At 44.2% G+C, this 14,221-nt stretch overlaps 1 protein-coding gene and 1 long non-coding RNA gene across 2 annotated transcripts in view; one reads left to right on the forward strand and one right to left on the reverse strand.

The window, feature by feature from the left end:
* LOC147464266 (uncharacterized) overlaps positions 1-14,221 on the reverse strand; it is a 44,158-nt gene that overhangs the window by 18,485 nt on the left and 11,452 nt on the right. The window lies entirely within an intron of this gene.
* On the forward strand, positions 4,256-4,858 carry LOC147464268 (uncharacterized). Its single transcript, XM_086508679.1, has one exon. It carries the CDS (start codon positions 4,256-4,258, stop codon positions 4,856-4,858), a length of 603 nt encoding a protein of 200 aa, XP_086364805.1.

Genomic DNA, 14,221 nt, shown 5'->3' on the forward strand with positions numbered 1-14,221 from the left:
GCATACATGCGTGCTCATCCATGAGAGAAACGTGCTCAACATATAGTATGTCATGCCTAGGAAAAGGGATCACATAACGATGTTGACTAAAATACAGGAAACGATCATGAATGAAACACTCGAACAATGCGTGCGTATCAATCATGTGAACACATAATACTTCCTGTGAGGGCTCTTTGGACCAAGGCTCGAGAGCCAAGATCGGTGCTTCGTGATTGATCGAATCTGCAACGAGGTTAGCTTCGCTAGAAAAAGCATCAACTAACACTCCATCCTTGTGAACAATCACATCTTCTTCAAGCAAATCATCATGCTTGTGAGAAATCACATCTTGATCATGCAAAACATCTTGCTTGTCTTTATCATCCAAATCATTATGCAAATCATTATCATTCAAATCATCATGCTTCTCATAATCATGAAAATCCTGTGTGTCATGCTGTGGAGAAAAAGAGACTGAGAGAATCTCCTTATCCCGAATCCTTTCAACCTTGTCCTCCATATTAGCAATGAGAGATGGAGAAGGAGCAATGTCCTCTCCATGAATGACAAGAGGAGAATCACTGTCGGCATTGAGAGTTATAGTGTTAGCCGCAAATTTCATGAGAGCGTCATTATCACGAAACCATCGAATGCCCAAAATCATCACATCCTGAGAGAGGAGAAACAACAAATCTTCTAGTGAAGGCAGTTTGTTGAATTGCAAACAACACATCAAGGCACTCCTCCGTGATGAGAGTGTCCATACCGAGACGAAAGCCAGAGACCTCGATAGGAGATCTCGGACTAACTTCGAGGCGGGCTCTCTCAACAAGAGAGGAACTGATCACATCATGTATACTACTTGGGTCAAACAATATGACAAAACGGTGCCCCGACGTACGACCATAACATTTAATGAGAGAATCATCAATGGGAGGGTCCTGAGAAACTTGGGGCACACTCGTGTTATCATTCATTGCATTGACAGAGGAAGTGGGTGTTGTGGGTTCTTTAGATTCATTCGATTCAAGCTTAGGACATGTTCTTTTTATGTGACCCTTAATGTAACAATGAAAACAACGACCTTCCTTAGAATAAGTGCTTTGCTCTTCCGACGTGATATATCCTCCTACAATTCCTTGTGCTACCTTTTCATCTGGAGTAAGCTTAGGTTTAGCAATTGTGTTAGCCTTACCCTTAGATTCATTGGAAGAATTCTTTGATGAGAGACTGTTGGAAGATTGGTTAGAAGAGTTATCATTCTTACCGTTCTTACCGTTCTGAGAAGTCTGCGAGGTACTTGTGGAAGTCTTGTTCTCCTTAGGCTTTTCTTTGTTGTGCTTCATCTCCTGGGCGAGAGCAATCGCTACCGCCTTGTTGAAATCGATTGGATCGAGTATCTCGACATCGTACTTGATATACTCGTTCAATCCAAAGAGAAAAGCCTCTTTGCACTCATCATCCGATTTTCGTAATTGAGTGCCTAGCTGCAAAATACAGTTAGAAAAAGACATAATTGGCATACCATTTTGCTTGAGAGAGCGCCAATCGTCCTTCAATCGTGCGAGGTACTGAGGTGGCATAAACCGTGCCTTGAGCTTGTCTTGGAAATCAACCCAACTAAAAGAGAGGGACGTGAAATCGTCGGCTGCCTCTAGGTGCACGGCTAGCTGTGCCTCTTGCCATGCGGGTATCAATTGATGGCATCACCGGCAAGGTACATAGCTGCCGTCAAAACTTTGCTATTTCCTGTCTTCTTAGTTGTCGCAAAATAAGCATTAAATTGATGCAACCAAGAATGAATAACCGTAGCATCCATCTTACCGTCATACTTACTGAAAGTCAACTTCTCTGTGACTGGATGGTTGGAATCCGCGTCGTGGTTTGCGCCACTTGATGAACTCCCACGATGTTTGGGTGGTTCGGTCTTCGAGGCTAGGACTTGGGCAAGCAATTCTTGAGTGCATAGCTCCCTTCGAGCTTCACGCCCGGCCTCCAAGGCCGCGGCTCGTGCTGCCGCTTCCTCCTTCCTTAGTTCTTTTCTTTCTTTTCTTGCGTCGCACTCGCGTTCTAAAGCAAGGCGCTTGTCTTCCTGTTGTGCGGCATGTCTAGCATTTCTTTCGTCGCGCTCACGGTCCTTGGCTTCTTGGCTTGCGGCAATTCTTGCAATTCTGTCGTCGCGCTCACGGTCCCTAGCTTCTTGTTGTTCTGCTTTGCTGGCGAGTGGTGCCAATGCAACTCGATTCGTTTCTTGTTGTTGTGCCATCATGTTCAACATCGACTTGACCATCATCTCCATAGGAGTGAGTGCAACTCGTGGCGTAGATGGCGAAGGGGGAGGGTCAAAAAAGTCTCCTGGTGGGGAAAAATCTTCGACGCCTCTCTCATGCTCATCACCTGTATGCGAAGTATCCATTCCGGTTCAGGTGACGACCATGCACTATGATCTTTGGTTCTTAAGTTCACGAGGAACTTGGGTTCTTGAGGGTCTTGGTTCTTGGGTTCTTGGGTTCTTGAGGATCTTGAGGTTCTTGAGGTGTTCTTTCGCTTGCAAATCGCGTTGGAGAAGGATCTTCTCTTCACCCGAGTTCTACTCCTTTCTGCGGGCGCACCCCTTTGCGGCCTTGCGCTCACACCAAGGTTGCTTTTTCCCACCTCACGTCGATTGGCCGGCCGCTAAGTACACGGTCCCCTCTCAATGAGTGAAAAGAGACACAAGGGGAGGCTTAACAAGCCCTTCTTTCTTGGGATTCCTGTCACTCTTCAACAAAACACGATTAGGAATCGACACGTCCAAGCGAACTTGGGTTCGTGCGACCTCAACAAGCAAAAAAATTTATGTGGTTCTTGTGGTTCTTGTGGTTCTTTCCTTGAGTGATACAGAACACTACCAAAGCTCTGATACCAATGTTAGGTGCAGCGGAATGATTGTTTGCACTTTGCTCAAGATGAGTGCTCCGAACTGTGCTCAAGGTTCCTTTTAGTTCTTATGGAAGGGAGAGCCTTCCGTTCTTAATGGAAAGTGCTATGATCACGAACAAAGTGAATGGACAATGTGCGTGCAAGTGTATGAGACTGAGAGATAAAGAGAGAAGAGAGATACGACACCAGAGACGTTGTAAAACCCTCCTCCGAAGGCCCCACTCTCGCCGGCGAGAGTGGTCTATTTTTTGATTGCACAAAGTGGTACAATGCGTATGCAATGGACTGATGCAACTTGGACTATGCCGATGACGACGACGGTGATGACGACGACGACTTGATGGCTGAAATCTGAGGTCTTCTAACTGCTGAATTTTGGGACTGTTTCGATGGCTGAAGATGACTGTTTTGGCTGCGTTTTCATGGGCTGAAAATGGGGGATCTTCTGCAACCACTTAGGATGTATTTGCTACCTTGCTATAGCTGAAAACCTGCGTTCTTAACTGCTGAAATTCTGTGTTTTTTACTGTTGATGTCGCTGGCTGAAAACGCTGAGGACTTGCAGGCTGGCTGGCGTTTTTGGGCTGAAAACGCTGATGATGACTATAGCGTTTTTGGCTGAAAAACACTAGGGCTGTCTACTGCTGGCGATGGGAGGAATCTACAATGGCTATGCTGTTGATGATGCTAACGATCATGCAAGACTGGGAAAAACGCCAAGGAAAATGCCCAGCGAGGATGGGGATCCAAAAACACTAGGGGTGTTGGGGGGTACTGCTGAGAAGTTGCCTGTTGAGCGAGAAGCTCCTGCTGCCTCTTCTGCCAGAAAGTGCTAACCTGGGTTTGCTTATATATTAACTTAGCAAAATTGCCCTACCTACTTTTGTTGGAAAGTCACTTAAAAATAATAAGTGAAAATAACCAAAAATAGGGAAAATAGGCTAAATGCACTAGAAAATTCCCCTGACTGAATCTGATGGATTCTGAAGGGTATACTGATGATCATGCTGTGTGCAACCAGAGGATATGCATCTACACTCAGTGACTGGGCATGCACGGTCTACGAATATACTCACAAAAGTGTCAGATCACTGCTAAATCTAAACTGACTTGACTGGACTGAACCCTTGTCATGCTGTAGCTTGTCCACGGACACATAAGGTTGGATGTGTTACGTGACATTCGCCATACCCATTAATAAGCACCATATGCAACACATGGTTGCCAAATTCGGCATATAACATGTCAAAGACAAATTTATGCCTCAACCCTTCTGTATGAGCCCAGCTGACAAAGTTCTCTCACCCATGTAAAGTTCTTGGAGCAACGCCACATGGCTTGAAGGCGCTTAATGCAAAAATCAGCCATATTCGGCAATAACATTGTTTCCGATGAGCACAATATGTATGCGCATTGCAATGAGCCTAATGTTGACATCACTTCAAAGAAGCTGGATGAAGATTTTATTGTGGACAAGGTTCTAGAAACAAACAAAGATGGTTTGCAAGACCAGGTTCAAGACGACACATGTCATGAGGGACCTGAAAGTGCAATAGAACCTTACAATGAGGAGAGTAGATATGCTTGCAAAGGATTGGGGATTTTAAAGCATGCCATAGAGTTTGACTGTCTAGAGATGCCTATCATATGTTGTAAAGATAGAGGGGGTGATGATGTTTTGTTGCAAATTAATGTCAGATCCGGGAGGTTGCAGCTTATGTTAAATGAAGAAGGATGTAATCTCAACTATAAGTTTGAGAAGTTTCTTATAACTCCTTTTGAACCAGGTGGAGCTCAATGCAAGAGTAAGCTACATGAGCGATTTGATGGTTTGTGGTCGAATGCAGCACAAGCTTATAACCGTATGGCAGATGTGGACAAAATGAAGCAGATCTTCATGTATTCGTGGAAAGGACTCAACCTGAGCTATATACTGTTGTTGGCAGCATTATAGTTGATGCTCATGCTTCCGCTTCTGCTTCCGCTGCCCACTCTCACATGGTATTAGATGCTGAGGTTCTTCTCCTAAGCCAGCGATCCCCTGTTGATTGCTTCCGTCACGAAGAACTCCCTCAAAACTGAGATCGCTCCTCCTTGGTGGCTGTGTTTTCTACAAACAGCCAGCATTTTCACCTCTCAAGCTGCATTTTCTGTGCTATGGAGCCAGATCAGCATCGCTCCTCCCTTCTCTCTCATCCCCGAAGGGATTACCCCAGATCAATCCTAAGATCTTGTTCTTGGCGGCCAACACACAAGCCTTGCCTATTCTGCACCTTTGCGTTAACTCTCATCCCTTGCGCTAATTGCATACGAGCACGAGTTCGACGAAAGGATGCTTGTTCTGGAGCACGTGAAGGAGAACCCGCAATTGGAGAGGGGAAAAACATGGAGAATAAGATCTTAGGGCTGGAGGGGAGGATGCTGGGCTTTCTTCCTCTGATCTTGCCTTCGACTTCCCAGCTTTGCATCTGGTGCATTGCCATCGACTTCCCACCTCAGCTTGTGTTTTCCACAGAGGATGATGCTACCTCCTGGCAGGACACTACCCGGTGGTGTTCATTGTGGTCTTCTGTTGACTGCTCCAGCACAGGGTGGCTTCAACATCGGCTTGAGTAGATATGTATGCTAAGTGTGATGCAAATGTAAAATTAGGACGGATTCTTAATGAGCTCATTGTAAGGGATGTTATATCTTGGTTTAAGGGATACACACAGCAATCCCATGTATGCAGGCCTACAATAGCATTGGAGCAGCTGACTGAAGTATTCACGTCCACATTGACTCTGCACTTATGTTCGCGTGGGTTTTGCTTCCAGAGCAAGGTCAGTTTGATCAGGATCAGCTTCACCTGCAGCTGATGCAGGATCATGAGCCGGATTTAGATCGTTGGCGATCTCGTAGAGGTTGTAGGCTTCAATGAGATCGCGCAAGGTGTGAGCTTGATGCCGACAAAGGTGAGAGCAATGGCAGGGATGGCAGAAGAGTCGTGAAGAAGGGCAAGCAAGGGATGGTGGGAGCCAACAAGTCGGTGTGCAAGAAGAAGGGCCTCCTTTCGAGCCCGCTGGATGTTCTGTTGCCATGCTCACTCAGCTCCAAGTTGTCGTTGTCTCCCTGCTCATGTATATTATGCTCTACTTGCGCTCTTACTACTACTACGGCACTACTTTGCTTCACACGCCCCAGGTGCCACTTGGTGATTAAATCAGGAATGGTGATTGAATCAAGAATTGGCAGCTTCATGCTCATGCAGGCGCGGCTTCTTAATGGCTTAAACATGCCTGTAAACAAATCAGGACTCAAGGTACATATTTTCAAGCTTAATATCGACTGAGGGTAGCAGTTGGTTGTTCGTGCATAGTATCGAGTTACTGACAGCATATTTATACGCCTACACCATCTTGAAGATGAACCTGTAAAACTCGTACTAGGTATTGAGCGAGATGTAGTGTTAATATTGTAGAAGTATGCTGCACCTAGAAGGTAGTCTCCATTTGCTGTATTAGATGATGATATATGGGAGTTGTCCAGTGTCACATGACATTTGTTGTATTAGATGATGATATATGGGAGTTGTCCAGTCCAGTCGGTCTAGATTAGCAAGTGTTCTGGCACTTTTTGTGAGTCTGTTCGTAGACCTTGCATGCCCGGGCACTTAGTGTAGATGCATATTCTCTGGTTGCACACAGCATGATCATAAGCATTTCCATCAGAATCCTTCAGGGGAATTTTCCAGTGTATTTAACCTATTTTCCCTAATTTTTGATAATTTTCACTTATTATTTTAAGTGACTTTTATTGAAAACTGAGTAGGGCAAATTGGGTAAGTGTTAACCCTCACGCACATTCCTATCACCTACGACGGACGCTGTATTATTTATTTGGTAGAGTCAGGTACCGAGCTTGTCGGTCCAATAGGAAAAGGGTAAGAGTGATCGCCGATGAGAGGCACACTCTAACTGAAACATTCAAGGGATTAGTTGGCTAAGCATGGGCGCCCAAGTGTGAATGGGGCGAGCTCATATAAAAGTCAACTAAACCTAAAATTCACTCATTCCCTCATTTGTGCAATTGAAGAGTACTCTTGCTCCATCTCCATCTTCTTCTTCTTCATCTCCTTGTGTGTGTGTATGCGTGAGAGAGAGAGAGAGAGAGAGTATGCGATCAAGCATTGCGGCGGCACGACGGCGGCGAGGCGGTTGAGCGCGGGGTAGCAACGTCTCCCTCTTCTTCGCGCCGAGGAATCCTCCACGACAGCAAGCGTAGAGCGGTGAGTGACACATCATCGCCATCTTTGAGCTTACTAATTTAGGCTTGTTGTGTGCTTGGAGCCATTTGTGGCTTGCACACAGTGTATCGGAAAGTTCCTTGCATTGACAAGTGCGACACACGCGCACATTTTTGGCGCCATTGCTTGGGAATGCCATACACTAAGCTTGAATGGCACTTTGTGCTTCTTTTGTGGTGCAATTTCAATTGTAAGAAAGATAGGGAAGGAAGGTGTGTTTGTTGAGAAGAAGGATTTTGTGTTGCTACTGTGTATTTTTTTGTTAATGAATTTTTGAAAGGTTACTGTGTTTCCTCTGTGATAAGGTCTTAGTATTAAGGTTGTTAGTTCTATGTAATGCAAAGTACAGTAAGTAGGAAGTAGATCTGTTACAGCTAATGAAGTGTGTTAGTCTGTAACAGTAGGTGTATCAGTTGTAAGTAGGTAGTTAGAGTGTGTGTGTGCTCGCGCGCAGGCCGTAGCGACCTTATCCAAAAAAAATAAAATAAAGGTAGGACTGGGATCGGGAATATCTCCCAGACCCAAGCCCAAGCTCAGGCTCAGGCTCAGGCCTCACTCGCTCTTTAAAATTACGTATTTTAACTTCACACATAGTTAAAAATCGACTTTTTTGAGGACCAACGGAGCTTCAGGTGACTGAACGTTGTGTTGTAAAGCACACCACGACCCTCTGAGTGATACGCTCGTTTTGAGCTATCACACACTTTAATCAAAAAAATCGATCATTAAAAAACATTAAAAAATTAAAAAAAAAGTAAAAACGGACGCCTAAAAATGTAAGCGGTTAACATTCGAGATTATTCGCCGACGCTTGTAGGGTGTCAAAGGCACATGCATCTGCGCTCTGGTCGTGTGCTAAAGACAAGCAACTAGAGAGAATTTCGACTTACGCGAGTTCTCAATATCCACCTACCTTAGGTTCCGGGCCCTCGGCGGAGACCCAAGGTAGTACAAACCAAGACCCGAACATAGCGGCTAGTGACTCTTCCTCTGACTACGACGTCATGGAGCCATGGGTCCACGGTTCGGGCCGAGCGTGCTTAGCCGCTTGAAAGAAACCTTTAGTAGAGTCACTCGCTCCGAACATGGAGCTGATAATGTAAATGAGGGGGGTGGGGAAGTAAATTCTCCATTCATGACCAACGTAGATCCTATGCCCTTAGAGAATGTGCACGTGAATACTTCATTCTCTACACCTCCTGACTCTTCAGAGCTATTCCTCTCCGAGGTCATATTACCCGATGGTAGAAGCCTTGCTGAAGTGCAAGAGGTTGAGCGATATATCACTGCGGCTAGGGAAAAGGAAGTCGAGAGCTTACGCAACGCGGAGCAACGAAGAGAGTTAAAAGCGAAAGCCCCTATGTCAATATCCTTGCTAAGAGAGCAATCGAGTGTTCCTGACTTAGCAACCGCTAAGGGCAAACCCCTAGAAAGCAACATTGCATCTGGCTCAAAGGACACCCCTAACACCTCAATCCTAGATGGAGCGTTCTTAAATGAGAACTGGGAGTACGAACTACAAACAGAAACTCTAACCGACCTATACACAGGTCACACCTATCACGTGGGTTGGTTAGATCATAGATGTCCTACAATCCACAATGGGTGCTACTAGTGTGGAGGATCAACAACAAAGAGTTTGTGAGGTCATCCATAGGGTCATCGAGTTAGAGAGACAGAACAAGGGGATCAGCATGCCTTCAACGGGTCTCATGAGATTCTTGGATACAGGGAAGGCTAAACAACCAACCTTATCGCAAATGGAGACTCCCTCGATAAGTCCGATGGATCCCCCATATGTTATTTCGCCAGGGGTCTCGGTGCAATTTGAGCCCACAAGTGATAGCTTTACCTTTCCAAGTCTAGCTCATCTTTCCCTTGATCACACCACGACTACCATGCCTACCCCAATAATGGGCATGCCGAGAAACACGCCATGGACCTCATTTGTTAGTAAAGCACCACTACATGGTAGCTCAATGCCTGCAACAGTACCTACAAGTGTGTACCAATCGTATGCACCTATGGGTCATCGCACTCATGTAGTCCCTACCCCTCCCATTGTTTCAACTACCTATGCTCCATAACCACAACACCCAAGCTCTTATTTCTATGGGACTATACCGGCTAGCATTAGCATGTCACATCCGGCGTCTGCTATGCCTATGGCCACACATATGAACTATGGGCCACCACATGGCACAACATCGTACCCAACGTCGAACCTAAGGGCTTCCTATGCGCCAAGCTCAATGCCAATACCTACTCCACATGTAGTCTCTGGAGCGCTTTCACCCACGGCGCCTGCTCACTTAGGTGACTTGGCAACATTTGCTCAAGCTATTGGTCGATCTATTGCTGAGAATATGTGTAACATGCCTGATAGAGAGCTTAGAAGTAAGGCAATACAAATAGCCAAGCTCACACAAAAATTTAGTGGAGACGGGGATGTGAGAAAGCATATCGAAGTGTTTGAACAAATATGCGATTCTCTAGGAGAACACAATGACCTGCATAAGAGTGATGCTTTAAGATTAACCTTAAGTGGGAAGGCAGGGGATTGGTATACAACCCTAAGGGTGGAAGAAAAAACGATTTACTCTACTCTTAGGAGATTGTTCTTGAAAGAATACATACAAGAGGGAGTGCTTTGGGGTGTAACCTCTCAGCTCGAGAAAGCCCAACGAGAGAAAGGAGAGTCGGTGAGAGACTTTATTAGTCGCTTGAAGCATTTGAATTCTCGTTGTAATCCAAATGAGCGCTTCAATAATAATCAATTGCTTGATAGATTCATTAGGGGGTTACGACATGAGGATATCTACAATGGCTTAGTCATTAGAGGTATCACCGCTTGGAAAGCAGTCACCACCAATGCGATCTAATTGGAGGATAATTTAATGATTCAAGGAGAAAGAGTGTCTGTTGAGCCTAAATCTATTAGCTCGCAAGCATTAGGGCATCAGCCAATGACCCTAAAGCCTATTGCTAAAGAGCCAAAGATATCTGAGATGACTTTAGCAGATCTCACGAAGGCTATTCAAGAGAGTCTTAGAGACAATCGTGCTCCACAAAACAATCATATATATCCAAGAAGGGAGCAACAATGGTGCTCAGTATGCTATGGACCGCATAGTACCAGCGAATGCTCTACTTTTAGAGTAAAATTCAATGGGAACTGCAATGCCTGTGGGAGGTATGGTCATCAAGCTAAGGATTGCATAGTATTTAAGCGCGCGATGGCCAATAGACCAACCTTAGCATGGACAGACACACCTCGAGTGTCTGCATTGATGTTGGCCCCACCTCTTGAACAAACAGCACAACACATTGTCCCTAGGGCCCAAAATGTTGTTCAAACAACACCTTTACCACCTCCAGTGCTAGGACCGCAACCACACATCCGAGAATCACTTCTGTGAATCAAGCAGGTTGTGAGTCATCTATTGCTTGTTTGGAAGGCTCTAAGGAAGATATAGATCCTAATATTGCCTATGGGATGGATACGCTTGAAGAAAGTCCACAATACTACATGGAGGACTATTGAGGACAAGTCAAACCTGTATATCAAGTAGCTGCTCTTGCTGCAAGAGGCCAAAATATCAATTACACTGCTAAGAGACCACCTCTTCAATGCTATGAGTGTGGAGGTCCACATCGTGTAGCCGAGTGTCCTATTAAGCTACAAAAGAATGCCACCCTAATGCAAAACAATCAAGCGAGCATGTCTACAATGCCGATACTCATGTGTAATCGATGTGACATATATCATTTGATTGCCTAATGTCCACATAATACAAATGCACCGAAGATCATGCCATTAAACTTGATTGAAGTTACCGAGGAGCCATCACAAAATACACCTGTGGTACGAGTAAACGTACTCAAACGATCAATGCTCCAAAAACAAAATTATATTCTTGAGGAAAGAGACACGGCATCAATTACCCAATCTCAAAAAAAAAAAAAAAAACACGAATAAAGAGATCGCAAAAAGTAGCCAAGTCAGACCCCAGTTCAAAGACCAACATAGGGACTGGTGACGACACCGTATATATGAACGACGTTAAAGAGGATTCTGATTCAGGTGAAACCATGGAGACCAAAACGTCCACTAAGATAGAAACCAACAAGAAAGATCTTCATGAGCCACGATGGCAAGGATCCAAGAAGAAGATAGGAACTTATCCAAACCCTACAGAGGAAATCGAGCGAGTCAAGCAATTAAGGAGTTTGGTAGAAAATACCCAAAGAGATCTAGAACCAACACCTAGGCAAACCCAGATTACAGACACCGTGTTCCCTACGCAACAACAACCTTACCAAGTCCATAGACCCTTAGCCATACCTAATATCATCCAAGAAGAAAGTGACTTAAAGTCATGGGAAAGTGGGTGTACTCACTTCTTGATGGAAAGAATGTTTAGAGAGGGACTACCTGATCCTATCGAAGAAATGGAGATCCCATCTTCCCCACGTCAAGGGACTAAAGTCCAAAAGGTGCCGTTAAACATTGCCAAATTGATAGATTTCATGTCTTGAGAAGTTAGAACCACCATCATGTCCAAACTATATAAAGACCCTGAGCTAGTCTCAGCTCTTCGAGCCTTCCTCAATGGAGAACTGAAGTTTGGGCTACCACAATTTGCCCAGATAGATGGAGCTGGGGAGATGCCAATAGAGGAGGAACACTTAGATCCACAACCCAACTTAGATGAGAACCTTGTTATAGAAATACTTGTTAACAAGTTGGGACAATACTTTGAGGGTGATGAATCCAATGCGACCATACCAATCACTACTAAGGGATTAACTGTGAAGGGAATCCTTGATGGTGGCGCTGGGGTTAGCATTGTGACTAAAAATTGATGGGAAACTATGGGAAGACCTCACCTTGCGACCACAACCATAGTAGTGAAGATTGCCAATGGGTCTATTGTTAAACCTATTGGGATGCTAGAAGATCTCAAGATCAAGGTCTTTGGACATAAAATAAGGATTACCTTCATCGTTATGGATTTCTCCAAACACACTATGGTATCGGAGATGATCTTAGGACGTCCTTTCATGAGGGAAGCAAAAATGGTGCATGACTGGTCTAAAAACCATGTCTACTTGCAATTCCAAGATTCTGTCATTCGAGTGGATCTTGTGACTGGTCGAGCACATCCTTTAGGAAACAGGTTTATAATTGATCATAGATTTGACACCACAGTTCTCTCGGCCCCATTGCAGTATTGTTACAAGTGTAAAGCGGACACTGATATTGAGAAAGATTCTCCTTATATGGATGTACTACCTGGGATGACTGAGTCGGACAATGTGGATTGGGTCCACCTAGCAGCAACCATAGACACTTGGGGAAATAAGGGGACGACCTGGGTAACACCTGAGGGAGATGAAATGCAAGTACCCTTAAATATGCTACAAGCCATGCATATAGCTTCTGACAAGACTCATCCTAATGTAATGAAGAAAACATACAAGTCGGTCCCTAAAGCTTCTTTAGCGACCATAGCTAGTGCTAAAAAACAGAAGCCTTGTAAGAAACGTACCATTCGCTCCCAGAAATATAAGGAAACGTTGCGTTGGATTCCTAAAAAACTATTGGAAGCCCAAGGCTATTATGAAGGAAATGATCAAATCTGGGTGCCAAAACGTAAATTGTGCTCTTACTTGTCACCGGGCCCATGTAAGCTCAATCCCATGGCTCCAAAACAAATTGAAGATCGCAGAAAGGAAAAAATCACGGAATGCTACACACCTGCTCCAAAGCTAGTTTGGGTACCGAAGAAAGAACGATTTGTTCCACCTAACTCAAGAACAGGGAAGTCAAATGAAGCTTCTTGCTCTTCATGTAGTTCCTATACGGAAATAGAAGCTTTGACACAACCTCCACCCACCATTGTACATATCCATACAAACAAGAAAGAGTTTGCACCTCCCGTTGTAAGTTCACCACCTACAACAACTTTGCAAATAAAATCATGGGAAAGTACCTTACCACCCTTGCAACTACATGAAATGCATAGGGCGGTCGAAAACTATTGGTTAAAGCCTTCACCCATAACAATTTGGAACAATTGGTTTCAAAAGGTGAGGACATCATTCCAAAAGGTATATCTACCCAAGGAAGAGGGGAGTGTTTGCTGACATCCATCATTCACTTGATTCCCTCTCAGCCTTTCTCCCTGACCTCTCAATCTCCCAATCTTAGGGAATGTGTATATAAAGCCTTATACTTACAAAAAACTAAAATAATAAAGAGCAAGAGCAATTAGCAAACGAGTATACACAATAAAAGTCAAAACATTGACCAGACCTACACATTCACATCCGGTACACTGAAACAGAAACCTATGTTATCAAACACCTTTGATCCTCATCACTCGAGTGATGGAGGGTAGGTAGGATTAGTACGATAGGAGTGTTTCTATTTTAGAGTTTAGTCATTAGCAAAGTTCTTTCTTCCCACTGATGTACCTCCTAGAGGTATTCTTTGTGTTTCCTCGTGTGTACAGGAACGTGTTGCTGTTATTAGGATTTGGACCTTCATGGAATCTTTCTCTCGTTCATACTTCAAATCAAGCACGGCCATCAACACAAACAAGTGTTTCTTATCCATTAGCATTGCCCCTTATCTTTTTGCATCCATGTTTGTCTGCTTTAATTGTGATTTGTAGCATAATATTCAACACATTTACTTAGTATCAAACATTAAATTCAATGTAATTTTTTATCATAATCACTTGTCTAGGTTTAAAAATCAAGCAATCCAACTACGCTAGCCTGACCAAGCTAGGTGTTAGAGATCTGCTCTTAATACCATGGGGAATGCCTTCCTAATAATCAGTGGTTACTTAAGTTCTTAATCCGATTTAGGCAGCATTGTGTGAAATGTACTAGAGCTTTCTAGTGGGATTAGTCCCTATTGACCTTTAGATTAAGTATTATAAAGGGAGTTTACCAGTGTGATGAACCTGGGGAGGGTAACAGTGTTATATGACCCCCAAAGTTACAAAATTAAAATGTAGA

Source organism: Adiantum capillus-veneris, chromosome 1, assembly GCF_014529385.1.
Source record: "Adiantum capillus-veneris isolate H3 chromosome 1, ASM1452938v2, whole genome shotgun sequence".
Lineage (NCBI taxonomy): Eukaryota > Viridiplantae > Streptophyta > Polypodiopsida > Polypodiales > Pteridaceae > Adiantum > Adiantum capillus-veneris.

What these genes read in the sequence shown, in the direction of transcription:
- LOC147464268 (XM_086508679.1), top strand. Translation starts at nt 4,256, where the DNA reads ATGCAAAAATCAGCCATATTCGGCAATAACATTGTTTCCGATGAGCAC.